Consider the following 27,661-nt stretch of genomic DNA (forward strand, 5'->3'; position numbering starts at 1 on the left):
CGAATGGAAGATACAAGGATATAATTTGGTACATAAAACCAGTTTCAGAGGTGAAATATGAAAGAACCTAACTTAACTGAAACATTTTAGTGTGCGGTCACAGGGCTGCCAGCATGAAACCAGAAGTAAAAACAAACCAAAGCCCCACTATATTCAGCTCTAAGCTGCTGAGTGCAGAAGTGAAATCTCTTAGATTACACATATGACACCACAGTGTTATTTTTACAAGTCAGGTTTCAGAATAAATCTACTTTGTTGCTAGCTGCTATATTCAGAGAGTAAAAGATGCTGTAAAGTACTAAACTCCCAAGTTCAGGATCTAGAACATATACATGAATAAATTAATCCTTTAAAATTTAAAGACCTTTAAATTTTAGGCAGGATTACGATTTGAAAAGTATATTCCTCATACAAAAAAATTGTAACTGTATACTATATTTAGGTATTGTATAAAACGTATCAAAAATCCCAGCTCCCTCAGGAATCAAGCTGTTTGCCAGCAGGATGCGTCAGGGTGCTGCATGCGCCGACAGGCTCTGCAGCTGCCATTCCCCCTCCCAGGGGTTTTGCCTGCCGTGCTCAAAAAAAGTAAATGTTCAAAGACAGTACGTCCTTGCAAGTTTCATTTACAAAAAAAGCCCAGCAGCCAGAGCGGAGAAACCCCTGCAGTGCATTTCCTAAGGAGAGTGCCATGGCAGGTCTGGCATTGTGCGATGGGCGGGATGCGCATCCTGGGAATCATGGCAGCACGTGTTGCCTCCAGCTTGGTGGGTGTGAATATACAGGCGAGGGGCTGCTGGGGTTAGTGTGATGGCAAAGGGAGATGAATTAGAAGGTAGGACAAAATTCACGGCAAACTGGACTGCATGTGGAATACATCTGAAACTTTCATCTGTGTTGCCACCATACAGTAAAATGTGACATAAAATGATAATTTAATCTTTGGGTCTGGCCCAGCCTGGACATCGGAGCAGATGCAGCAGCTAGTTTCCCTTTCTTGCTTTTATCTGTACTTGGCGTAATGCTTTCCTTTTATTTTTCCCACTGTGCAAGGCAGTGATTAATTCACAGATGCATGCAGGATGTGATCCAAACACGCAGGTAAGTCAATGGGCTCTGCACTGACTACAAAAGCCTTCACATGGAATTTGTATTTATTTATTCTTAAATCATGTAAGAAACTATTTCAGCTCTTAATGAAATATGAAAGTATCACACATTCTTCTTTCCAAAATGTCTTGAATCTTAACTGCTTTACAGTGAATGGGTTATGCTTGCTTCACTTTCAATAGGTATGTCTGACTTTGTCTCTTCCTATATAGGCAAAGTCCCGAAGCTGCATACTACCAACCACATCAATGGCAAAGTAAAGATGGAAGATAAAACTGTGCAGTGTTGGGAAAAGGTGCATTTAAAAAACCAAAAAAAACCCCACAAAACACCACCAAAACCAGCTAACCAACCAAAAAAAACCCCAAACTCAAAAAAAGGGAAAGAATGAATGAGTTTCATGTGGAAAAGGGACTTGAAGAACCTCAAGGATGGAAGGAAAGAAACAGGAGGGGGTGAAAGACACCGTGCATAAATGCCTGAAACTGACTCAATCGTGGAAACAAAAGCACCTCTCCCTCCCCAAGTCCAGGCAGACCAAGACCTTCACTGAGCAGCACAAATACCCCCAGTAAATCATCCCATTTTGAAAACCCACCTTCATCCCAGCGGCAGCTGCCGGCCCGCTGGGGTCCACAGCCTGGATGTGGCAGGGCTTGCTGCCCCGCACCACAAAGCCCCACCCCACCGCATCACCAACGATCTGGAAAGAGAAAAGAAGGACATGATCACCATCAGGCAGCTCCGTGAAATTCAAGGGGGTAACATCTAAATGGCTCGAGACAGCAATTTCAACATCTCTATATTTCAAACACGTAGGAAGGGATGTTATGTACAGGCTGCTGTATCACTCATGGGAAAAGCTCTATCCAAATCATTCCTCTTGCTCTTAATGAACTTTTTTGTGGAACTAGGAGACTGTAAAAATCAGTACTTCCAATGACTAGGTTAAAAAATGCCTTTACAGACAGGCTTTCTCTAATAGTGAGCAAGAATCAAAATTTCTGTCCCATCACAGTTTAGAAAGACATAAGTAGATACTTCACTTTGGGCAGGTAATCCACTCCTGTAAAGCAAATATTACCAGGAGGACAAAGACTAGATGAGTTTGTAAAATACAAATGTTATTTGCTTTATGTAATTTTACACGCCATTTAAGTCAGCAGCATGACATTGGCATAAAGACAGGATAAACAAGCACAGCATCAGACCTGAAATGTGTGGAAACACTGATAATGGAGTTTGGGATTTTAAAGTACAAACCTTACCAAATGCAAATAAGCTCTAATTATCCCATCAGAAAATGTCTGTTTGGATTACCTTATGCATACAACATGCAGAAAATAAAGAAAAATACTGGAGACATACCGTAAAAGTTTTTCTTACATATGGGGCTCCAGGCATCAAGAGCTCATCAGCAGTCACGGGTCTCTTTAATACTGTGGAGGTACATAAATAGATACTCAATACCAACATTCCTCTGCAATTTCTCTTAATAAATAAGATACAGCATTGGGATACAACATCTTTTTTGGTCCCACTTCCATTACACGCTCTCAGTTCTCGCAGACTTGCTTGAAAGTAGTCACAGAGCCAAGGAAAAGACTGCAGAATAACCCTGAGAACAAATGATAAGATCTTTGGAAAATCAGGGCATTTTTTGTCTGCAATCAAGATCCACTAAACGCTATCACAAACATCAGAAGTGGCTGTTCCCGTGTCCAGTGTTAAAACAAGTGATCGAGCTTCCCGGCATGGAGCAGCTTTTCTTCCTGACTCGCTCTGTGCATGTTTGGTGCCCTCTGTTTGAATCACAGAATTAAGTAATAAGAAAGTCCTGGTTGGGTCAGGAATTACCCCAAGAGATTTCTGCAGTTTTAGGCACAGGCATCTAACTCCATCTTATCCAGGGACAGCCTAGGTAACCTCTAGCTGGCTGGGATTTTACATGAAAGGAAATACCAAAAAGTTTCTGCAGGTGATTCCCCACTGTCTTGCTATGTAATGGGGTAATTTTCCTCTGAACAAAGTCAATTTAAAGTTCTGCCAAATCAAATCAGTATCATTCTCTGTACCATTTTTTATCTGTCTATAAACACTTCACAAGATGGAGGACAACATAAAGATGTATGTCATTCACCATATTTTCCTACTTCACCTTTAAAATTATAGCTGCTTTTCGTTTAGCGATAAATAATTTTGATAATGTCTGCCTTTCCAGTCACAGGTGGAAGATAAAATTTCCCACAGATGGTATTTGAAGACAGTCTTGACTTTCTTAATGGCATTCATGGGAGTAGAGAGAATTCTAGCATACAAAACAATACTATATTTTTAAGCTTCCCATGGATTTTGACAAACTGCAATTTAGCCAGCATTACATTTTGCAGAGCATGCCTGGTCAATGTAAAAAAAACTGAATGATTTTGCTCATTCGACAAGTCAGAATCAGGTAAATCATCCACACAGGACACCTTTGCATGCCTCCCTTCATTATACCTCCAGAAATCTATCTTTGTTTGACGATTGTTTTTCTACATGACTGGTCAGGTCGTGACCTGGGATTTTTTTTCAAGTGTTTGCCTACAAGAGATCTTACCTGACAATAAATATACCTCTGCCTTGTGTTTATTAGCATGCAGTTCAGCAACATACTACTGGTCTGGATAGCAGGAAACTGTGAAAAAAATCACTTTATAGTCCAGCAGAGGAGTAAGAATTCCTCTGTAACATTTACATCTGACAGCCTTATGTTAACCTAAGCAAGATAACATGTGGATCTGTACTTGTGCTATGGGAGAAATTACCCTACATTGCTGGTAATTTTATAATTCTTAAAACTATGTTTGTTTATAAGCCCGTTGCTGTCTCCTTTCAAGTATGAGTCTGTTAAAGCTATTCAGAATTTGAAAACTAGTCCTAAGGGAGAATTTATTTTAACAAATAAAAGAATTTACGCAAGGGCAACATCAGCCTCTCCTTTTTCTTCCAGTGTTGTGTAATCAGCTGCATTAAAATAAACTTGTTCTCACTACTCCTGGGTTGACACTTCATATATAATCAGAACCATAAAGGAATGGAATAGTCAGCATACTTCAGATAACACACACGTTCACCGACAGTGCATGAATGCTATTTTATCTGTCCCAGAAAGTTTTCCAGGATGTAATTAATGATGTACTGGGGCCAAAGAGCTCCCCATATAAAACCTATCAGAGCATTTCTGGGAAGTATACCTGAGAGATAATTCTGCCAAAACATGACACTGTGGCACTCTTTACATAGGGGTAAACTCGTTGCATATAGGGTACTTATTGGTACACGTATAGGGTACACATTGGTAAGTGGTGCCGAATGCCCAGCAGCAAGGTACTCCAAAGATGCAACAACCACCAGCTCTGTGAGCATTGCCCTGAGCTGGGCAGCAGGTCTGGTGTAGGTGGTTATGGCTTCTAGGTGTGCAATCCTACAGAGTCCCTCAAATTATTTTAATTTAGAGCTTCATACTGAATTCCCAACAGAGCCTAAGGAGAGAGAAGGAAATGCACTAAAAGGAGAGAGGAAGAAAATATCCTCACAACTATGCCTCTCATTCTGATGGCCACTCTGCACTGCAGGAACGACACGCACTTTAGCTCGCTCATCTCCGGATTCAAAACATTGTCAATGTTTTGAAGGGGATTCACGTAGCACTTGAGTAATCACTTCAGATTTCAGCATCCCTTCAAAAGCAAAGCTTACACATATCCACTGAAGCTTCCCCCATTGCACAACACTTCCCCACACCACTGGCAGAGACCAGGTAAATTTGAAATAGTAAGGAGCACAAAGGGCAGCAGGGACTCTACTTTGAAATTCAGAGCTGTTTCTGAGGGAAACAGAGAGGCTGAAACAATACCTATTCTGGTCTGGTTCCCCCTTCCCAGATGTACAGTAAGAAACAATTTTGAACTGTGGAAGAATGGGTGTGTTTAACCTTCTGGCGTGGGGTAGGAAATCCTTTCAAAAGGAAAATAAGCTTCAACGCTTCTTTTACCTTCCTAAACAGACTGGTGTAAGACCTAAACAAATAAAAATGTTGAAAGGGTCCCTGACAGGCTGAAGCAATGCTGCCTCTTTTTTTCAGAGGCTGCTGTTTTCGGAGTTGTGTTATTTCATAGCAACTCAAGTGGCCACTGGATAGTTAAACTCTCCTCTGACTTTCACCAAAGGAATGTCTCTAGGAGGAGATTTGAATCGGTTGAGAACCTGGCTATGAAGAGGCAAATCTGGGCCTCTGACTGCATGTCCTCCTAAGAGATAAACTGCAGCTCAAACCACAATTATGGGCTTGATGCAGAGATTACTGGAGGCAGACGTCTGGCTTGTGTTCAGCAGGACTTCAGGCTAGAAGATGAGTCCCCTCTGACCTACAAAACCTGTGACACTGTCAATTTTTTATGTATCCTTGAAAAGATAAACCTAAGACACGATGCAAGGCATTCTTCACATGGCCTTCTCCCCAAAGCGGTGTCTGCACCCTGGCTCCTGTGCATTGTAAGGGATGCTGGTGCTCACCGGATTTGGGGTTGCAGAGCACAGGAGGACTGCTGCTGAGTGTGGGGCTACTGCTGAAGTACCCGCTGCTGCCACAGCTACTCATGCTGCTCCTCCGTACTGCCGACACAATCTTTATCTCCTTGGTGGGACTCACTACAAATAGAGAATATACAGAGAGAAAGAGAACCGGTATCAATTATTAAACTAGTTTCCATGGTTTCTTTAAAACAGCAGCAATAAACCATGTTTTCACTGACAACACTGGGAAGGGGTTAGTGTGTTCTACATAGAATCATAGAATGGTTTGGGTTGGAAGGGACCTTAAAGATCATCTAGTTCCAATCCCCCTGCCATGGGCAGGGACACCTTCTGCTAGACCAGGTTGCTGAAAGCCCCATCCAGCCTGGCCTTGAGCACTGCCAGGGAGGGGGCATCCACAGCTTCTCTGGGGAACGCGCTGCACCAACCTCACAGTAAGGAATTTCTTCCAAATATCTGATCTAAATCTACCCTCTTTCATTTTAAACTCATTCCCCCTTGTCCTACCACTACGTGCCCTTGTAAAAGTCCCTCTCCAGCTTTCTTGCAGGCCCCCCTTAGGTACTGGCAGGCTGCTATGGGCTCTCCTGCATGAATACAATACTGTAACTAACACAATGGCTGAACTGCTCCCATTCAAGTGTCTTCCAGGAGGCTTTTCAATGTAGGGAAATAAGTTTTTCTAGTTTTCCTTTTACTTTGCATTTATTCTTTCAGTTCTTACCAGATACTGCTGTACAGCTAACTCTGCAGGACATCTTCCCCTCACTTTTACTCTTCTTGAAAACTCCACATAGAATGTATGACGAATTACTTTGGCCTTGGTGGATTTTAACCAGCTCTGTTTGTTCGTTGACACCGAATTTTGATCAGCATCTGAAATGCTACTCATGGAGATACAAAAACACCCCAGGGAGCTAAAGATCTGGTAAACTGAGTGAATGGAAAACCCCTATGAACAGGGACACATAATACCCAGCCCTGCTTTCTTTTCAATCACTGAAACCCTCGTCCAAAAAGGATTTTTTAATATCCCGTGGAGTTGCCCTACAGACAGCAGTATAGTTGATGAGTCACCTGAGAGAAAACTGGTGTGTTTTCTGTTGTCATGGTTCTGCTTGCGCAGGCAAAACGGGCTGTCGTGGCTTTCTGGCATCAAGCGGGATTTCTCAGTGAGGAGCTCCATTAATCGCCGCCGGCGGCGGAAATTCATTCTGCACTGGTAGAGCAGGTTGTTGTCCATAAAATGGTGCTTGTTGGACACTAGAAAAAGAAATGGATAAAAAGTCTATGCCTGGTAGACTGAAATCAGAGCATACCGGTCTGCTATGTGTTCCCTGCATGCCTCGCTGTAAGGAAGCAACGCTCGGCGCTCTGCCCCTCTGCAGGATCAGAAAAAGGAGAAAGGTCATCAGCTTCATACAGGTGGCTTCAATATACAGGCTTTTATAGCATTGATAACAAGCGTAGGAAATTTAGTGGCCATTGCTGACAGGAATCTTTTACACTACTTTGACTAATGACAAGCACTTCTTATTGTCAAGTGGAAATGGGAGTACTTTATCTTTCTGTGACAGGTTGCATAGCGGTCCATCTCCACGCATGGTTCCTCTGCACACCGTTTGCTGCTGCTGGTCACTATAGACCAGACTTAGCTCCTTAGAACAATTTTCTTTTTGTTAATTCATCAGTCTAGGGCAGCCCCTTGGAGCTCTGACTACCTTGTCCGGAGCTACAGGGCAGCAGAGAATCAAGACCTGTGTATTTCCTCTGTCTTGTTCACCACAGACACTGTGTCCCAGACGCTTCCTGCGGGCCACTTCCCCCCCTTCATACGGATACATGAGGTTTGGGAACAGGCAGCCAGCCAAAAATCATTTCTTACATAATGAACAGAAGCCTTAATTACAACCTGTTTTGACATTGAGAGCAAATCCCAGGTTGCTAGTGTCGGAGCAAGAGCGCCGAGCCAACCCGCAGACTACTGCAGCATTGCCGTGACATCCGTGTGTTCGCTGCCACTGATGCTGCATCTCAATAGTGATGAAAAATGCATTAGTTGGATGGAGCTCTGTGCCAGGTCTCGAAAGCGCTCCGACTCCTTCACGGCTTAATCAGAGGAAAGCCCTTGGGAGTACTCCCTGCGTTAGTACTGCAGCATCTCAGATAGCTGCAGTAGATGTTTTGGCTGCATTTTGCCCGTCTTCACCTAGCTCCTGTGATCACGTTCCACAGAAATGATTTCCCACAGTTAGCCTTTTCCATGAAGGACCTAGATTCTGGATTTAACCAGTTTATAAATAGTTTATAAATCACATTTCTTCCAATATTGAATTGTAAGAACTGGTGGGTTATATGTATTTATATACCAAGTGTAAACAACAACACAGATAAGCACTCAGGGGTCAGTGAAGTCTTTGAGCACATGACTCAGTCATTTGGCCTCAGCCTCCTGCTGCAGACACTGAACTTCTGCCTTGCTCTTTGCTCTGCCCAACACACGGGGTCCAAAAGCAGCAGAGCCCAAGGTGCTACACCAGATCCAGAGCCTGGAGCGTTGCTTTCCCTTCATCCTCATCTCCAAGGCATTCTTAACACCTCTGTGTGTCTCAGATTGATCTCCATGAGCCCCACAGAAGTACATGACATACATGACAGCCTTGCAAAAAAAGGCTGTATTTAGGCATAAACTGCCAGTATGTCATTTGATGCGTGTGAGCTGACGGAATAGCCTTCAAGAGGAAAAAGCCAAGTCACCTTCTCCAGTATATTCATGCCACGGATGTCAAGACATTCAGACATTAAAAAAGATGCCAGTCCTACATGTGATCCTCAGGGCATCATACGGATACAGAAACTGCCATATGGGGTCAGACTGTATGTCCGCCTTGCAAAGAATCATATCTCTTGCCTGCCTGGGCCGCTGTCAGATTGGGGACACTGATGGACATTTGCCTTTGGGACAGAAGGAATAATCAGGACACAGGAGCTTTCTGACTGCAAATACTTGTGCCCACACTGCCATGCAGACCATCTGCCCCAGAGCCCCACAGCTGTAAGGTATTGCTCAGAATTTTGAAAAACGGTAGAGGTTTGAAACTACATTTTTTCATGAATAAAGCAGAAAGGTCATGCCAGTCAGCCAAACTCCAATGTTTCAAGTACCACCTACACAGAAGACCCTTGTTAGCTAGATTGCCTGGTTCTGTTGAAGAGCTTTGGAAAAGCCACTTGGCTTTTGTCTACTTCATTTTGGTGCTGAACCTGTTGTTTCCTCAAATCAGCCGTACGCATCCTCCACGAGCAAAATGGCTTTGCTAAGTCAAATTTAGCATTGCAAGCAATTCCTTACTGTGTTCTGACACAGTTCTGATTACTGCAGGCACACACTCAAAAGTGCATCTCAAAAGGACACATATAGTATGCAATACTATTAAACAATGCTTATAACATTCATTATTTTTGAAGAACAGGAATAGTGAAGGAGAGATTTGGAGACTTGCCTACATCCACAGAAGGGTTTGCCATCAGAGGCAGAGTTAGCATGTAGGAGTTCACAGCTACCAGTCTCATTTTCAGATCACTGACACAAGAAGTAAATGTACCAATATCTAGCAATATCCTACCACATTATCAGAACAACCCGATGTAAACACAAAATAAACTTATTTCCTTTTTTTTTTTATGCCATCTTAAAGAGTTACCTGAAACTTAAAAAGACAAGTACTACTTATTCAGTGCACTACTGGGGTTCATAAACTTAAATGAAAGGGGCCCCACAAATATTCCCTTGGAGGTAGAATTATTGTTGCCAACCATTTGCAATATAAGAAATATCAGTATGGGTTTTGATTTAAGTTAAATATTATGGCACTACAGCTTTTAATTAAAACTATTCTGTTTGTGTCATTAACTGCAGTGCTCTGACAGTCTTCAGAAATGACGATAACCAGAGATCTACACATGCTTATGTTGCAGACATTGTAAAGCACTCTGAAATTCTAGAATAATTACTGACGATGAAACTAGATAATGTAAACTTCCTTATGCCAAGATACTGAATATATTTTAGAATAACAATACTTGTTTTGACTGAAATCTTGTAATATTTATATACTTACAATAGCAAAGCTGAGGTCTTACGTCGAGGTAATTCATCCCCACTGTAACTATTTTAGTCCATGGAAGGGCGAATTTTTATACAACAAATGAATACAAGTGGAAAAGGTAAGACCAATGACTGTATGTGGTAGAATATTTGTATATGATTTACACAACAAAGGGTTTGTAGCCAGAATGCTTATGACAAGTAGCATTAGTGCAGAATCTGGAGTGCTCATTGACTTCCATGGTTTAATGCATAGTTTAATTTCTACAGATAGTTCACATTTCACGTAAGAGTGTTACAACAGCAGCATGCATCCTCAGTTTGAGCAAATAATGTATTTGTAGCAACATGTAACTTCCTGCGTATTCAAGAAGAAGATAAAAAAATAAACAGGAGTAGTTAGTTCAGACTGCCTCCTTGTACATACCTCATCAAATAAAATATATCACCAAAATTATTGGTGTGCCACATGGGGCTTTTTTTTTTTCTTTTCAAATCTGACATATTTATGATTTGGGATAAAATGTCCATGCTGTGCCTCTGCCCAAAGATAAGAGTATCTGGGATGGTGTGGAAAAAGGGATTTGCAGACCATGGATCAGAAGGAAGAGGTTGAGAAGGGGGAGGCAGACACTGGAGCAGAGCAGCCTACCGCTGAAACACTCCTCAGGTGCAGCGACTGACTTTCAGCATTTGCCAGGAGGAGCTACGCATTCCCTTGTCCTTGATAAACCACAGCTATGTGAATACCAGAAGCAGAGTAGGCACAGAAGGTTGTTTTTGTTACGCTTAGTCCCTGCTGGGTGAGCGGTGCTGGAGCAGGCACGGGTGCTCAGCTCAACTGCTGTAACAGTCTGTGTTTTGCTGCACTCAGCAGAGAAAAGCGGGAGTGAAAAACTTTTCTGAGCTGATTGCAGAATGCGGAAAGGACTGCACAGACTTGCTTGGGAGGGATTTCTTTAAAGGTAATTTAGAGGTTGTTACCTCGAGCTAACACGGAATGTTGACTCAGAAGTAGCAGCAGATAAAACCTGTGGCAGCTGACAAGGCTCTTGCTCCATGTATCTGTCCCTCTCGTGGAAGTTGCTGCCTCCAAGTACGGATTGACTTAACTGCTCCGGAATTAGTTCACTGCCTTTCATAACACAGAAGAAACGCAAACTGGCACCCATTTCAGTTTGTCTTAAAAAGTCAGGCCACGGCTTACGAATATCAGGACCTATATTTGTACATGATAAGGGTGATGTAAAGAGCAAGGTGGGGTGACTTCATGGGTTTCTTGTTCCAATTTAATTCACCGGTGTTCATGTGGCAACACGTTCATGTTACCACATGCAACTTATGAAACAGAATGAAATGCACTGAAGACAGCAAAGTGAAAATACAGTGACTGGCAACCTCCAAAATCATAAAAGTAGCATATATGGTCCTGGAGGCAAAAGCACCAACACTAATTCACAGTTACCAACATCAAACTTTGGAGATATGGTCACAACCCACCAGTCTAATATCCCACAGGCACAGGCCATAAAATTTCTCCCAGAAACAGAATTGGAAAAGTAACCTTTAAATCTCACAAAAAAAATTGTTTACTCATACTTTAAAGCAGCCTGTAATAGCCACTTTACCCTTTCCCTGACAAGCTGTTCAAGCCTTCAGTTACATTCCCTGCCAGGCAATAAAGATTTAACTCAAGGCTGAATTTGTTTAACTTTAGCTGCTAATCCCTGGGCTTTGTCACACCTTCATCAAAAAGTTACGTAAGATCTGATAAAAAGTCTTTGTAGAGCGATCTATGAAGTGAAGGCAATGCTCAAACATATCTTTGATCAGCTGAATAAATAACATCTCTTAAATTCTGAGGGGGGGGGGGGGGGTCAGCCCTCCTTGAGTCCTCTTCAGAATTTCTTTACCCTTTCTACAAATCCACTTATCAGAACTGCATGGCCACAGTTACAGCCCCACTCCCCTTCCCTTACTTGCTGTTGTACTTCTTGCACACCTCAGGCTCATAGATCACTACAACTGTAGTTACTACAACCGGGCTGCACAAAAAGTGTAAGATGGGGACAATCCGTGCCCTGTACATCCTCCTTTCCCTGCACAGGGTTGCTTCACACCAATGAGTGGAGACTGTATTCTCATTTCCTAGATGTCTTGCCTTCTAGTTATAGCATTAGATGCAAAAAACACACCCCTTTTGGGGTAATGACCATTGTAATTAATAGAGTTCAATTATTTGTTTACTGTCTCATCTATCCCTAGAGTTTGCAAACTTCATTGGCAAGGATTTTACCTGGTCATTCCCCATTTACATTTCTATTAAGAAGAGAGAAATCCGACTATTTTGGTATTTCTCTGGTTGGGAGCACCTAGTGTTGCAGCTTTGGTGCTTCTTGTGCCTGGCTGCATCACAGTTTCTGTCCAGATACATAAAATATAAATTGCAACAGCCACGCAAATCTTTCAGCTTCTGATTTTGACATAAAATCCTGGGATCTGCACAGGGCTCAAACAGCCATTTCTTTTCTCCTTTTGCAAGGGGGCTCATGCAGAGCAGAGAGAGAAATATTAGCTTTACATTGGTTTCATAGAACTGAGGGGGCTTTGGAAAGTACAAAAGCCTTTTTTAATAAGTAGTGTGACTCATGCCTTAAAAATCAGGCCATTTTCATAACTGGCTTTTCCCCTAAATCCCTCCCACCACTTCAATTCCCTGTGATTTTTAGCACTGATAATCTGCGTACATCTCCACTGCAGTGATTAATGCTTTCTACCAGCTGAAAGCTGCTGTTCCCAGTGGGTCACATCCAGCGACGCGCTCCAGCTGCCCCACACATCCCCAGGAACACAGCCCTGTCACCAGGCAAGCCCGCGGCTGGGGCCAGGGAACGGCTGCTTCATGTCGGGGGAGTGGTGGGAAAGAGATCGAGGCTCCCGGACGAGCCGGGTGAGCGGCTTTTCTCAAGAGAGGGGAGGACACATTCAAGTGTGCGCTTGTTTGTTTGCATGAGCATGTGCTTGTGCTAGGGTTAAGAGGAAGACGTTACAAAAGCATGAGCGGAGGATGTGGAGTTTTCAGTGTGGATATGTCATGTCTTTCCCCACTTAAAGACAAAAGCAGCACCGAACTCTTTCCAGCAGGGCACGACACATTTCCAAGCCTTTCGCTACACGAGGCAGCGGCCCCAGTCCATTCTCAAATATACTTTATCTTTTTACTGAGGTAGTTCCCTCTATTAAAATGACACTAAACCCAGTTCAAAGCTGCAGGAGATCCCTCCAGACCTTCATTATTACTGGCTACAATAGTCTGTGCCTTCATCTAGCAAGTCACAGGTGACCATACCAGTTTTGACCTCTGAAGTGGTGGGACATCTCCCCAAAAGAGTTGATGTGGTACCAAAACCAAATGCATGATGATGTGATGCACGCTGGCGGGCTGCAGGGAGTGACCGGGGGGTGGGGTGGGAGGGTGGGGGCGGGGGGGCGCTGCTGGTTTATCTGAAGGAGGGCACAGCCCCAGCTGCTCCCACCAGCTCCTAAAGCGTGCACGGGAAAGGGTCTGGCTCCAGCCCCGTGTCCTTTTGCTTCCTCACTCCCCCCTCCTAAGCAGAACCAGTGTTTAAAAGGGAAGGAAACAAATCAATGCTGTGGAATAACAGTTCCTTAAAAAAACGCCTCTCTGCAAGGATAGCGCAGAGCTTGCTGAGCCCGTCTCCTCCGTGCCTCAGGCCTTTTGCCAGTTCAGTTTCAGTCCCTTGCCAGAGAAGAAGTGGAAGTGTGTGTCCGCTTTGGCTTCCACAGAGCAAGGGCGAGCCCGTGAGCTTGGAAAACACCGAGCAGCTGCCAAGTCCCGCACAGCGCGGCCGCCGGGCTTTCGGCTGCCCCACTGCTCCTGCCCGTCCCTCTCCTGCTCCAGCCCCACACCCGCACACATGCGGCTGCAGGAGAATAACTGACACTTTATTCTGCATTGGACAATGCTCTCCCCACTCCTCTCAAAGCCTTCCTGTTTTTCTCAAGCTAATCTGGCACTGCAAATGCATTTTAATAACGGCACCTATTCAGATTAGTTTCCTTTTACACATTGATGAATTCCACCTGCTTGGAGCTCCCTCAAATCAAGGAAGAGACACCACAGATGTTCAGCGAGCACAGGGCCTTGGGTCTTGGATTCCCTGCACCACATAAACACAACACTTGCATTTCCACCTTTTATGAATGTACATATGCTGCAGAGACCGTAGATAAGCCCACCTGCGAATGTACTCAAGCAGCACGTTAAACTCTTGGCAGTGCAGCTGTACCGAACAAGAAAAAACAGTATTTTTTTCTCATTTGGGCTACAAGGAATTCACATTGAACGGAAAATGGACCTAAGCTTGAACTGCTCTAGCTTCCACCAACCCTCTTGTATAAAACTGCGAGGCAAATCCTGGTCCTGAAATATAAAATCCAGAGAGCTTTTCCAGCTCTTCTGAGCTAAGGGTGAAGCCAGTAAGCACGTCCAGAAGTAAGCAGGTCCTGGACCTGTGAGTAGGTCAAAAAAAAAAAAAAAAAAAGTTGTGATATCATTAAAGAACCATGTTTTCTGAGCTGTTTCCATGAACTGTGGTATATTCGTGTAGTGAAAAAAAGCCTAGACAACTTTTATACTGCCTTTAAAGCATCAAGGTTACGATAGACAACGGTCAAAAGTTCCTTGGGAACTGAAATACAGAGTATCCTGTTTTCGTTAAGGTAGCATGTTTTGCTCAGTGCATTAACATTCTATTTCAGCTGTCTTAAAATAGATATGCAGATAAGTGTTTCTATATACGTTTTGTCTTTCCAGCAGGTTAGCCATCTATTTGCAGTCTATTTTCAAATACACATGACTTACCCTAGCATGAAAAGCCACTGTTGAATCACACACATTTCAGCAGTCTTTTCAGTTTGTATATGAGGATTTATCATCTTTAACTTAGCAAGTTTACAGAACGTAGCCAACTGCTTTTCTTTGCTTCCAAATAAAGTATGGAAAGTACAGTCTGTGTCAAGGGAAGCAGAAGATGAAAAGGCCCATCTGGGTATCTTTTTTTACTGTTGCAGCTGTTAAAAACTGAAACCCATTCTCTGTCAGAAAAATAGAATGCAGTAGTTAATATGAAAAGAAGTCTTCGTATGTTATTTACATAATGCACAGAGCGTATGGCTCTTTCAAAACAGAACCCCATTCCTGCTTTAGATTAAAAAAAAAACTGCAAGAAGAGCACAATGAGAAGCAGATAGAATAGGAAGCTGGAAGATGATACAATTGCATACAAAGCTCTCACTCTATGACTTCCCTACCAGGGCAAAGCCATGAAAAATATCCAAAGTGGTCTCCAGATTTAGCATAAGCAGTTGACTTACCATGGGTGAGGTTACTGCCCCAGCGTATGGGACCTACCTGGCAAGAACTGCCACACAAATAAACAGCCGAGTCCCTCTGCGTGGCATCAGCTCGGGGGAACCAGGCTTATAATAAAAACAAAATTGTGTTGCAGGACTTCAAAGACTAACTGAAGGCTTGTGTTCTACTGAGATAAATCAAGGCACCATCTGCAAAAATGTGATGTTTTATAATTTCTAGCACAGAGTATACACAATGGATGCTTGGATATATCTAACAGCTGATGCAATCCAGGTGTTCAGGTCAACTAGAAAGATTATGTAAAAAAAATCTAGGCATTGATTTTTGGAGGAGAAAACCTATGACCGTTTAAGTCAAGGATTTATGGGATGGTTCAATAGCACTTATAAATTGCAACCTGCAGTTGATATTTCCAAGAAACAGGGTTCAAAAGAGAAATCCCAAATTAAGGAAGAATTATATATTTCACATATATGGCAGGTTTTCACTTACAAAGTAAGAGATGTCAGCCGATCATAAGCAATGGGACATCTAAAGAAAATGTAACAACACATATTTCACAACTTACAGAAGTTTTAGATGAGAGGGAAACCTTTTCAACAAGAGCAAAAGAAATAACACTTTGTTACATATTTGATCTCCTTCCACAATTATAACAAACTTTCAACTGCATCGTGTGTCTTGATGCTTAAAACTAAATGCACTGATCGTCTTGCTAAAGGAAATTTTGCTGTATAAAAGTAGAGGTCTTGCAAAGAATAGGGAAAATTAAATATATGTTTTAAGGAAAATTAAATATGTTTTAAGACTTTTCTGCAGAGACAAGGAGATAGCATATGTCAATATTTACTGTTCTCATTAAGTCACTACAAAATGTTTTCACCTCTGAAAGTAATTTGCACAGTGGATTTTGCTGATAAAAGATTAACTCTTGACTTGAGCAGTTGAGTTGAGTTAAGCACCTGCTTCTGTGCTAAGCCAGCAGAACATGTGCCTGCCTTGAATGCACCGGCTCTGGCCAAGTGCAATTAACTCAATAAAACTTCTTAAAGCTGAAAGGTATTCTAAGGGGAGGTGGGGGCAGAACACACATATCATGCCTAAGACATCTTACCACATATTTACTACCTTTATAAAACCTTAGCGCTGATAAAATGTTTCAAAGAAGGTACCTGCTAGCCAGTCATGTCCCAAAGAGATTTTCCCAACCCCTCACTCATTCAGGAAAGCAAATTCTCACAAATGTTCCTCTGCCAGCCTGAGGTTGGGAATCTGCATTCCTCCCCCTGGAGCAGAGTCGACAGCCGTGCAGACTGCTTCATGCTGAACTGCGCTGTGGTCACTGCCTGGGGAAGGTGCTGGAGAATGTCAGAGAGGAGGTAACACCAAGCACATGCACTTGAAGGTAAGCAGCAGCTTGGGAAACAGCAACAGCGAACGGGAGAGAATGTGTTCTGGCATGGGAAGGCAAGCACTGCCCCTTGGACCCACATTTCTCGCAGGCTCAACTGGGAGAGGGGCACCCGCCGTACTGCCTGCGGTGTGGGGCAATCGCTACGTGCTCACACTCCACAACACACTGAAAAGCATTTCTACATGGGCTATGGTTTGGTTGCTGCCACAAAGGAAATGCAAATATTCATCTTGCAAAGTGCAGGTGCTATCCTAAGAAGGCATAGGTTCCTCTTAACAGTACTAACCAGATTTTGAAAAGGAAAGTATTTATCACTTGAGATTCCAGACCTTAAACCTTTCTGCAAGGCAGGCAGATGTTTCTTCACCCCCTAAGCTTCCATACCCAATGAGTCCTCAGAGGAGGACAGGAGGGCTTAGCTTGTCACGTCAGTGGTGCTGTGCTGCTGGGGCTTCAGGTGCAGGGCAAGTGCTGCAGCAAGTGCTGTAAACAAGTATGGGCCAAAACATTATGCCAGAAATTGTTCTGTAGTACCTTCTTTCCTCCTTGGACATTTCAGTAACTCCGTTTTCCAGACTGAGCAAGGGCTATGGCTGTGTGTGGATGCTCACACTGTCCTCTGCCTGCCCCCGGACCACCCTTGCTTGGGTCTGATCTACCCTAGAGCTGGCACAGAGCTTCCTTCTCTTGTTGCACGTGAATTTTGACCACAGCAGCTAATCTGTCTCCCCATTTCCCATGAAGAACTAGGAAAGATCCAGTCTCCTGGAGAAAAGGTTTATCTCTCAGTATTACAAAGGTCTACATACCTCACCACACCAGAAATGGGCTTTTCTACAGCTGAGAAAAGTGTTCTGTGTGCCTTTTGTCCCTGCCCTTATTGGACATGAATCACTATGTTTATAATTCTTCACACAATCTTTATTCCTATATTCTGGGGAAGACCACTGATGTTTAGAAATGCAGAATAACTACTGGCAGTTACACTACCGACACAAGCCTTCAAGAAGCATACAGTGCATAATACCCTGCTACTTATATTTTTTTATTCCATATCACCTGGTGGTACCAGTCCATAGGAAAGGACATCTGGCTCCTATTTGTGAAAATGGTGGTTTGAGGGTTATGATTTGTATGCACCACTGGGATTTTGGAAGGAAGCAATTCAGCACTTAAGCACATTTCATCATTTTCATGTATGGCAGGGGAAATATGTACAGTTATATATGCCCCAAGAGATCAGGAAGATTATTTTTAAACTGAAACATTTGATGTTTTTATACCACTTGTACAATTCCTCTTAAACCGCTGTTTTCCTTTTTAAAATTATCATCAGTGTTTGTTTCCTGTGTGAAACTTGGTTTGTGTCTGACCAATTAAAGTGAAGATAAATGTGTCAGGAAGCTGTTTTGAATACAGTACCTCAGCTGCAGAATAAAGCTTCTCTAAGTAATTGAAATGAAAGCCAGTATCAGTAAAAATAAACTGCACAAGTCAGTTGTGGCTGGAAAATTACTACAGAGATTGGCAATTTAGAACCATAGAATGGTTTGGGTTGGAGGGGACCTTAAAGATCACCTAGTTCTAACCCTGCTGCCATGGGCAGGGACACTTTCCACCAGACCAGGCTGCTCAAAGCCCCATCCAGCCTGGCCTTGAACACTTCCAGGAATGGGCATCCACAGCTTCTCTGGGCAACCTGTTCCACTGCCTCACCACCCCCACAGCATTTCTATTACTTTCTATTGCATTAGGTCAGGTAATAAATACCTCATAAGAATAGTAGAGCAAGCTTTATTTTATTCCATATTGTGGATATTAAACAACACTGCAAAAGGTTGCCTTTAGGGCAGGAAAATGTTTTATTCTTTGCTGCTGTTCAGTTGAGAGTCTTTCTGCTGGCTCTGCCAACAAGGATGCCAATTAGTGTCAAGTAACATTTTGGTACTGCTGATGAGATACAAAACAAAGGGAGCACAGTATGACGAAATGAATTCATGGTATAAAGAGATAGAAAAATACTCTTTTTGGTTTTGTTTTTTAATTGGACCTAGAATTCAGAATTCAGTAAGACATGGTGGGTGGGGGGAAGAGAATACCACTCCTGCCATTCTACAGTTTATATCCCCAGTTCTGTACTGGGATTTCTCATTTCAAGCTCCCTTCTTAGAGCAAGCCAGCATTACATGAACCTTCCAAATGCACAGAATGTATCCAGTTGCTAAGGTGAACCCCAAACCAGCTCTGTTAATTCTGCCCGTACCTTCATCAATATTCCTAACACTATCTAGACAAATTGTTTCAGTGAAATCCAGAAGAGAAGGAGATCTGTTGTTTAGGAGTGTGCACAAAGCAAGGCTACTCATAAAGATAAATCTCAAGGATGTAATTCAGTTATACTTTACTTCCAGCTTCCCCACCAAGTCAGTGTGAAATCCCCCGAGTCACCTTTGCCCCAATAAAAGCTGAGGCAGATGACAGTACCTTGGAGTGTGAAGGCCCTTCCTCAGCAATCAACCAATCCCCAGCACCCCGTCTGCAGTCACGTCATGAGTTTCAAGTCTCTTTCTAACAGGCAGCTTTGCATGTGCTCTTGACTGTGAGAAGAGGATGAGCAGGGGATAAATCTGCAAAACTGGCCAGGGCAACCCATAAAGGTGAGCAGGACCAGCATCGCACAGGAATCCCCCCAGAAACCTGGCTTGACAGGGGCAAAATTATTTCCTGGACAAGGCGCACTGCTGAGCATTTGCCTTAGTTAATGAAACAATGGCTGATTTGCATATAGCAGATAAAAGCCACATCCTGACTTAGCTCTACAAAGATTTCAATAGCAAAGTAAATCCGGGTTTGCACCAAATGTCAGGTCCTGACTATTTCCTCCGCAAAAACATCAACAGCAGCGTACATTTTACTACTGTCTTTCCCCCCCACCCACCCTGTTTCTTTTAAGGAATGTTTACCTCCTATATAATACTCAGAAAATACTTGGGTAAAAATAGGAATGAAATCATTGCTGCTATAAAGAGGAGGGGCGGCATACCTTCCCTGTCCATCAAGCTCCAAGCAGTTGGCACCCTATAAATCATAGGAAGCACAGGGGTAATTATAGAACTGGAAGCTGATTACTGTAAACATTCAGACGTAGCTCCTAGTAATTGGCAGCTAAAGATAATGTGAGCATGATTAGAGCCATGAAGGAACTGTGCAGGTCACTCATACCCCCGCTTTGCTCTAATGCTTAGAACTAGGTTTTCTTACAGAGCAACAAGTAACCTAGTCAACCTAGCACCTTATCTATTAACAACCTGTTAATATTGCGAATTGTTTGTTCTCTGTCAGAATTAGTGTTGATGTGACAACATTTGGATCACCAGGATCTGATTACTTTCCCATTGTGCATTAAGCAACATAACTAACAGCTTCTAACAGTTTGTTCTGTCATCTCCTGGCACACCTTCATCACTCCCAGAAGCACTGCAACGTGGAAAACTCCTGGTCACAGAAGGGCAACTTGCACTGGGAGCAGATGATGACAACATGTAAAATGGATTTCAGTGCCAGTGGTGTTCATTTCTTCACCCTTAGAGCAGTACGGAGAGAAAACTCTGTCTCCTCCACCTGTAACAGAGGGAGTTCCTTGGTGAAGGTGCATCTGCCAGACACATGGTGCTGGACCACAAAGAAATCCTCGATTCCTGCCTCAAAGAAGTTACAGCACCAGGACAAATATAATAACACTTCAGCCAAAAGCGATACCCTTTTTCTTGCCCAAACATACTAGAACGACTCTGCAACATGGTGATGAGGGAAAGCATCAGATTATGCTCTGCTCCTGTTCTCAAGTAGGAAGATATACAAAACCCTGTCATTTATATTCTACATTGAGAATTGATCTTATTTATGGCTGTAATCCCTACTTGATCATTACAAAGCCATTTACCTCAATTATACATATCGCTGATAACAAGTTCTACAATTACCACAAGTGTAGGAGCATTCGCAGTCTTTTCTTGTTGCTATACAATCCCAAATTGTAGCTATACTGTGCATTTGAGGAAGATTTTTCAGAACTAATACAATTAGTATTTGAAAAAGCCACCCTTTTATTGCAGAAAGTTACCAAAAGTCCTATCAGAAATTACTTAGAACTTGGACATATTATGGCCGAGGAGACAAGAGCCCCTCCACGTGATTTGACCTGAAGAAAGTGCTACCTGGCAGTAAATTTCTCACCATGCTGGATAATCCCATGCTCCAAAAGTCTGCGACCGAGCTGCTCTGCTTCAGTCCGTGTTGTGGCCTCTCCTTCCTGGATCAGCCAGTCAATGAACTCCGATGCCACGAAGGTCCGTTCATACTTGACTCCTTCCTCTTCCCTGGCTTGCAGCAGAGTATTTTCAGAACTCATCAGCCTGGTATGGGGCGAAAAAAAATTGGCAGGGAAAACGGTTCTTCAGAAAAGGAGCTCCCGATCTGCGCTAGTAAATCTCACTGATGCTAAGCAAACATATGTGAACCTTTCACTGACTTACTAAATCTTTCCTCAAGCTATCAATCGAAACTTAGGATGTGAATTACAACTGCTTAGTCAAGAAATTTAGGTTTTATATCCCTGTGTGAAGTTAATGCTTTATTGTCTTTTCCTGTAGAAGAAAACAAGGTTTTTCAGTTTCACATTTCCCCTGTTTAGTTCCTTAGCTTCTCTAAAAGTTACTGTATAATCAACTTCGAAAAAAATAAGCCTAAAAGCACCAGATTGTGACTAATGTGTTCAAAGATTCCTAACTAATGTTTACAGTTAGCAGGACTATACCCCAAAGTTATTTAGACGGTTTTAAAAATTCTCCCCAGAAGCTCTAAAACAGCTGCAGAAAAATCCAAAAGGAAGACAAAAAGGTAGTTCTGTGGTTTGGGTGGTTGATAAATATTTAGTATCCAATATTTAGTGATGTAGCTGCAGTCAGTGAGTTACACACCTGAACACACTTTAACATCTGAGTCTTAGCATCTCTGTGCCTCAGATGGCTCATGTAACACCAGAGTTCAGAGGAACATTGTGAGGGGTCTCTAAATCTCCTAGCAATTAGCACCTACCTAAAGATACTAATAAAATTCTTCTCCATTCAAGTAACCTACACAAATGGCATGGTATTAAGGAAAAAAAAAAAAGCCTCAATATTTTGTTAATGCAAAAGTGAGGTTGACAGTTTGAAAGAGAAGACAGTTTGAAAGAAGAAATGAGAATTGCTTCCTTTTAATAAAGAATCCCACTTATTTTTGTTTTATTGGGAGGCTGAGAACCATAGCCTCCTTATTTACTGATTTCATTTTTCTACAAATTATTTTGTTTATTGTAATAACAGGACTAGTGGTAACACTTTCAGAATAACAGCTCAACAACGGCATGATTACTTTTGTGCATGTAAGATTAATAGTCTCCTCCCTTCACCAACTGCTTTGAAATTAAGGGCCCAACTGAACTACAATAGGAATATTCTGGAATAATCTTTGCCCTTCTGATCAAAAATTTGAATTTTTTTTCAAAAATTTGAAATTGAATTTGAATTGAATTGAAATCCATACTTGGGCCACCTGCTTCTTAAATAGCCAGCACATCCAGAGTTCATGGAACTTCACCTCCTTTGGGAAGCATTGGAAAAATCTGTGCCATAAGAAGAAAGAGGAGAGAAGTTTCATTTGAAATCACAAGGAGGAGGTTTGACAGGATCCAGCCTGTTATTTCACCTGAAAGATTTATTCCCTTGACTTTAACAAGAGCTAACCAGAAGCCTGAACTGACTGGATCTGGCCACCAGGCAGCAGGTCATCAAACCAGGCACAGGCTGCTCAGCCAGAGTTGTATGTCAGGGGCAGGTATAATGAACTGCTCATTTAGGTGTCAGCGCATCACTGCCAGCACCTCCGAGCTGAGTAAGAACTAAGTCAACATTAGCTGAATCCAAGGATGAGGCCAAAAGTATGTGTCACAGGGGACAAGGTGTCGACTACAGAACTCTTGCAGAGACTTTAGACTTTTTCATATTTTGGTTTACAAGCATCTGCATGCGAGGCAACATTTTGTCCCACACGAACCACATCCAATACAGACAGAGCTCCAAGGGACCATCTTTAAACGTCTCTTGTTCACCAGGCTTCTTCCCCCCAGAAAATAATGCAAACCCAAAGTTCGTGTCTTTTTGTACCATTCGCTACATGGTTACCCAGAAATGGTTACCCAGGCCCTGCAAGCACCAAATAAAAAATCCTTAGGATTGTGTTAACTGTTCTTTGATGAGTCTATAATTAGTTGACCAGCTCACTGAAGACGCAGATAGAGAGGTCATTGAAAAAGAGATGCTAATTGTTAGATTTTTACAGAGACACAAAAGAAATTTGGAAAAATATCAAGTGGAAAAACACTCAGCTTGACATTTCACACCCTTCTGCATGTGCCCAGAATAGCACTGCAAAGGATTTGGACTTGTGAACAAACAGACACGACAAATTGACAGTTTAACAAACCCAGAAACAGCAATCTATAGACTTACACTGCTAACTGAAGTAAATCACTGTAACTCCATGGCTGTCAACAAAGCTGTACCAATTTACATCAGCCAAAAACCTGGCTTTTCACTGGCCAGAACTGGAAACTGCCTCTCTCTGTTCCATTTTCTCCTTGTTACAAAAAAACCCCGTGCTGCTATTCACGTCAAAACATATTATTTGTTAAAGCTGGTGTTATCCTGTATTAAGAGAACGTATTTAGCCAAACACTGAAATTCAAAACCTTTCCAAAAGAAAATTTTAACCTTGTTTTATCTAAATAACTGCACCGGAGGATAAATTTGACTTAACCACTGATGAGTTAAAATGAAAGTGATTCAAAGAATGCAGTCTCAAAATTATCTGAATGATTTCCTGAAATTAAAACCATAAATCTGCACTTCTTTCACTGTGAAATCTGGTTGAAAAATCTCAGCTGAAATCAGTATCATGAGATGACTTACAGCTCCTAAATCTGACCGTACCAGAAACAACAATCCTGTGTGTCTGACCGAAGCCTACTGAGAATTGCAAACATCATAAAAATAGGCTGCCTGCACAACTTGATTCTTTTTTTTTTTTTCTTTTAAAGCTATGAAAGGTCTGTGCTGGATTTATTTAAGTTTTGCAGGGAGGGTTTTGTTGAACAGGAAACATGTTTATCTCATTTGATCTATCTGGTCAGTCCTGTGGAGTATGAAAACTGATACCATCCTTGGACCTACAAACTATTCAACAATTTTCAGAGAAGACTGTAGGAAATCCAGCAGGTTTCATCTCTAGTTATAAACTTGAACCCAAAGCATGCTCACAGAAAGGATTACCAACATTTGCAATGATGTGCAGGGAATCTGAAGTAATTTGTGATTTTCAGTGCAAATGAAAGAAGACAATCAGAGACTGATTTTAAATCTTCTAATCACGCACATATAGCTGCTGAAGATGTCCACAATAGGTGAAGGAGGTAATGCCACATGAGAGGAGAATGCAGCCTAGGAGGAGCTTTGTGGTCACACAGAAGGGAGACCAGGAAAGGGAGCTCCTCAGGCAGGGTACAGTCCTCATGTTCCCGTGTCCCAGGGAGAGCAGAAGGCATTTACCCAAAACAGCTTGTCTGAATGCAGGGAACCTGCCACATGCATCCACATCCTCTGCACATGCAACAACCTGCTGCTCCTTCTAGAGCCCTTTGCTCATTTTACCCGTTGAGGGTACAAATCTGCATGGACTGATGTCAAATAACATGTCCACAATTTTGGCCAGCAGAAACTCCACTGGCTTCTGAATGTAATGGTACTCCAGCCCTAATGCAGTGGGTGGAAAAAAGCAGAGAGTAGTATTATAATGTCTATCTTAAACTAGCTAAGCCTAGTGAAGATCAGCAGCACCTACAAAATTCGTCACAGATTTTCAAAATGTGTTGGATTCAGATAGATTTCCTCTGGCATAGTTGCATTTCTCTTGAAATTAGGCCTCCAGGCATTTTGATAGACCAGTTGAAGATACTGGTAAGTGACTTCACATCTGTGCATGAATCCTTTACTCCAGTTGTTGCCATTTAATAACTATTTTAATTGCACTGAATTTTTTTTTCTCAACACTATCAGCAAATACCTGATACAACAGATACATTACACAGACACATGTCACTGCAGAACTCTTTCTGTAGTAGTCTTTCAGTATTAGATTTTGAGTTTAAAATACATCCAGCGAAACTGCAAAGGGGTTGCTAATAAGCATGCATAAACAAGGGATCTAACAAAATCCAAGTGCTCTGCACACTAGGTTTGCTACAATAAACAAAGTGAAGGCCAGGTATGAGTTCTTATCTCCCATGAATATAAAATATTTCCAATGATTCAAGGAGAATTTTGACTAGATTTGACTGTCACAGACTGGTTTTGAAATGCCATGTATTTTTATTCTATACTATATTTAGCACTGGGGGATGGTTTTAAAAGTTTCTGAACCCTTTAGATACGTTGCCTAGGTGCAACCACCTCATGAGGACATGGTTATATTTAGATATAGGTGCTGCTTTTGGCATTAACTCCGTTTCCAAGATGGGAACGATGTATACTGTTACGAACATCTTTTTGCTAGTATCATGTTGGACAAACCGCACACTAGACATTGGTTTGGGGACAGTTCTCCATGCAGAGAAATGGGGATGGAAGCAGACACTGGTAAAGCAAAGTTCTTCCCACCATGGCTCCTTTCATGCAGAGGACTGTTATCAGCCTCAACAACAAAAACATTATTTTTCTCACAGAAAAACAGAAATATAGAAAAAGAAATAGAAAAAAGGGTTTGCTAATGTAGATGCACTGATTGACTTTTTCAAGTACGGACCAGCCTTACAGGCGCAGAGTCTAAAGGCGCAAATGCTGTGTGCTTAGTAAGGCACAGAAGATTTTGGAGGTGGGTGATTCAATTCATCTGTCCCAGTGCATCCAGTGAGGGATTTTTTCAGCCGTATATTTTCTTGTTTCTTATACAATTATTTTATTTTTTTTACTTTAAATAGTCACAGTCACTGAGTCTCAGGGAATTTTATGTGATGGGTGTAACAAAAGGAGTGGCTTTTACAATTATTGGTTTATGTATCACTTTTAATTGCTCTTTCACCAAATTGACCTTCAGAGACTCCTGATCTCGAAAATAATATTTATCATCAGCTTTTAAACTTGGGATTTTCCCGAGTGCTTTATTCTAAGAGGAAAATAAATTTACTCCAGCCAGAAAACACAGCATCTCTCCCGGCTGCTGCATACTTCTGCTCTACCAAGCAGGACAGGGGGTGCTTTGTGCTTTTCGGTAAGTAACGCATCACAACTTCTGCATTAGTTTGTAGCATATGTCAACATGCATTTTATTCTCTCTGCTTGAAAGTACCGCTCACAATCTCTACATCATGAATAAAAATGTCATTAATTATAGACTGGGAAGTATGGTTAAGCTGCTTAGTTATCTGACAGAAGTAATCCAGTGGGATATTCAATATCTCAGCATAATCATCTGTTTCAAATCTTAATTAGACGCTCCTGGCTGGGTTGGTGGTTTTTTCTGAAACTACTTTCAATATAACCGTTCTGATGTAGAAGCTCTGTAGACCGGAACACTGAAGATTAATTTCACCTGTCGTTTAAAATCATACCACCTGGTGAAGCTGTAGATTTGGAGTCTCAACAGATATGTAGCCATTTGTTCAGTGCACTTTGAGGTACTAACGCTTTAGGTCTTGGTATTACCGTTTTACATGACAAATCATCCTTTACTAATTATTTTTACTGAAAGAGTACAAGGGCTTAAATTTACATTGGGTTCTCATATAGGATGTATTTACAAACCAGAACATCAGAAAATACTATTTCCTTTTAAAGAAAATGCTACAGAAGAAGATGGTAGAAAGGAAAAAGATAAATGGGAGAGAAGAGTTACCAGCTAAAGTCACAGGATTACCCAGATCCATTCCCACATGACTTGAAAGCCTCTAACTATTCAAAAATAGGCTAATAAGTATAATTTGCCTCCTGTGGTACTATTACCAATACATTGTGGATGGATACAGACTGAAACATACTTTTCATATAGTCTTTGTCCTCTCATGAATACCTTCACCTCGTTGTCCAGTGGAAATGTCCCATCATCTTTTCGGAAGCGGTAGAACAGTTTGACATCCTTAAATTCCTTATGCTCATCACAGACTGAAACGTAAGATAAAATAAATTAAAAAAACCTTCATATAGATGTGAAGGAGTTGAGGATCTATTTAGCAGGTATCGCTGCTGAACTTCAAGGTAAGCCCATATGGAGCCTAATCCCCTGTACTTCTGAGCATACAACTTTATTCAGTTTTAATAGCTGATGAAAGGCTGGAGAAAACTTTCAGGTAGGTAACCAGATTTCTAGGCAAGGGGGGTAGATGTTCATCAGTTTTGTGAGTATTACTGCAAACGTAAAGAGCAAGAAAGCATCCATCTGCTACATACCCGGAAAATCTTTTGATGAAAACAGTCCGTTAGCTTGTTTGTTTAAAAGGCCGCCAGTGTAGAATACTTGTTTATTTAAGGACTGGCAAACTTCTTAAAGTCACTTGTATCAGTTGAGCTACGCTGTAGGAAACCTGAGGCTTGCTGCAGAAGCAGTTAAAATCAAAGCCTTCTGCCCTGTTAGAATTGTCTACGTCGTTCTGCCATGCCAGCTAGCAAATGGTAGGTACAACAGGAGCACAGTGAGAAATGCTAAATAAGACAGCAGCTGACGGTGGACTCTTGTAAACACAGAACAGAGCTCCAGCAAGGGCATAAATGAATGGGAAAGATATCCCGACCAAGCTGCTCCTAGCAGACTTAGCCCACACACAGGGGCTCACCACCTACACCGCAGGAGCAGGAGCTGGTGCCCCTTTCGATTGACACTGGAGTTGAAAGGATGCTCTGAGCATCCTTTGCTCTGATTTGAATCTGATTGAACCTCTCTGCATTTACCCTAGCTCACTTTGCAA

General features: G+C 42.1%; 1 protein-coding gene across 1 annotated transcript in view; it reads right to left on the minus strand.

The window, feature by feature from the left end:
• DEPTOR (DEP domain containing MTOR interacting protein) overlaps positions 1-27,661 on the minus strand; it is a 76,104-nt gene that overhangs the window by 18,239 nt on the left and 30,204 nt on the right. The window contains exons 4-9 of the mRNA XM_055798761.1: positions 26,738-26,861; positions 20,845-21,023; positions 6,766-6,951; positions 5,668-5,802; positions 2,479-2,549; positions 1,709-1,813 (exon numbers count right to left, since the gene is read on the minus strand). Coding sequence (XP_055654736.1) covers positions 1,709-1,813; positions 2,479-2,549; positions 5,668-5,802; positions 6,766-6,951; positions 20,845-21,023; positions 26,738-26,861 — 800 coding nt within the window. The remainder of the gene's footprint in view (positions 1-1,708; positions 1,814-2,478; positions 2,550-5,667; positions 5,803-6,765; positions 6,952-20,844; positions 21,024-26,737; positions 26,862-27,661) is intronic.

This window comes from Falco peregrinus, chromosome 3 (genome assembly GCF_023634155.1).
Source record: "Falco peregrinus isolate bFalPer1 chromosome 3, bFalPer1.pri, whole genome shotgun sequence".
NCBI classification, from domain to species: domain Eukaryota; kingdom Metazoa; phylum Chordata; class Aves; order Falconiformes; family Falconidae; genus Falco; species Falco peregrinus.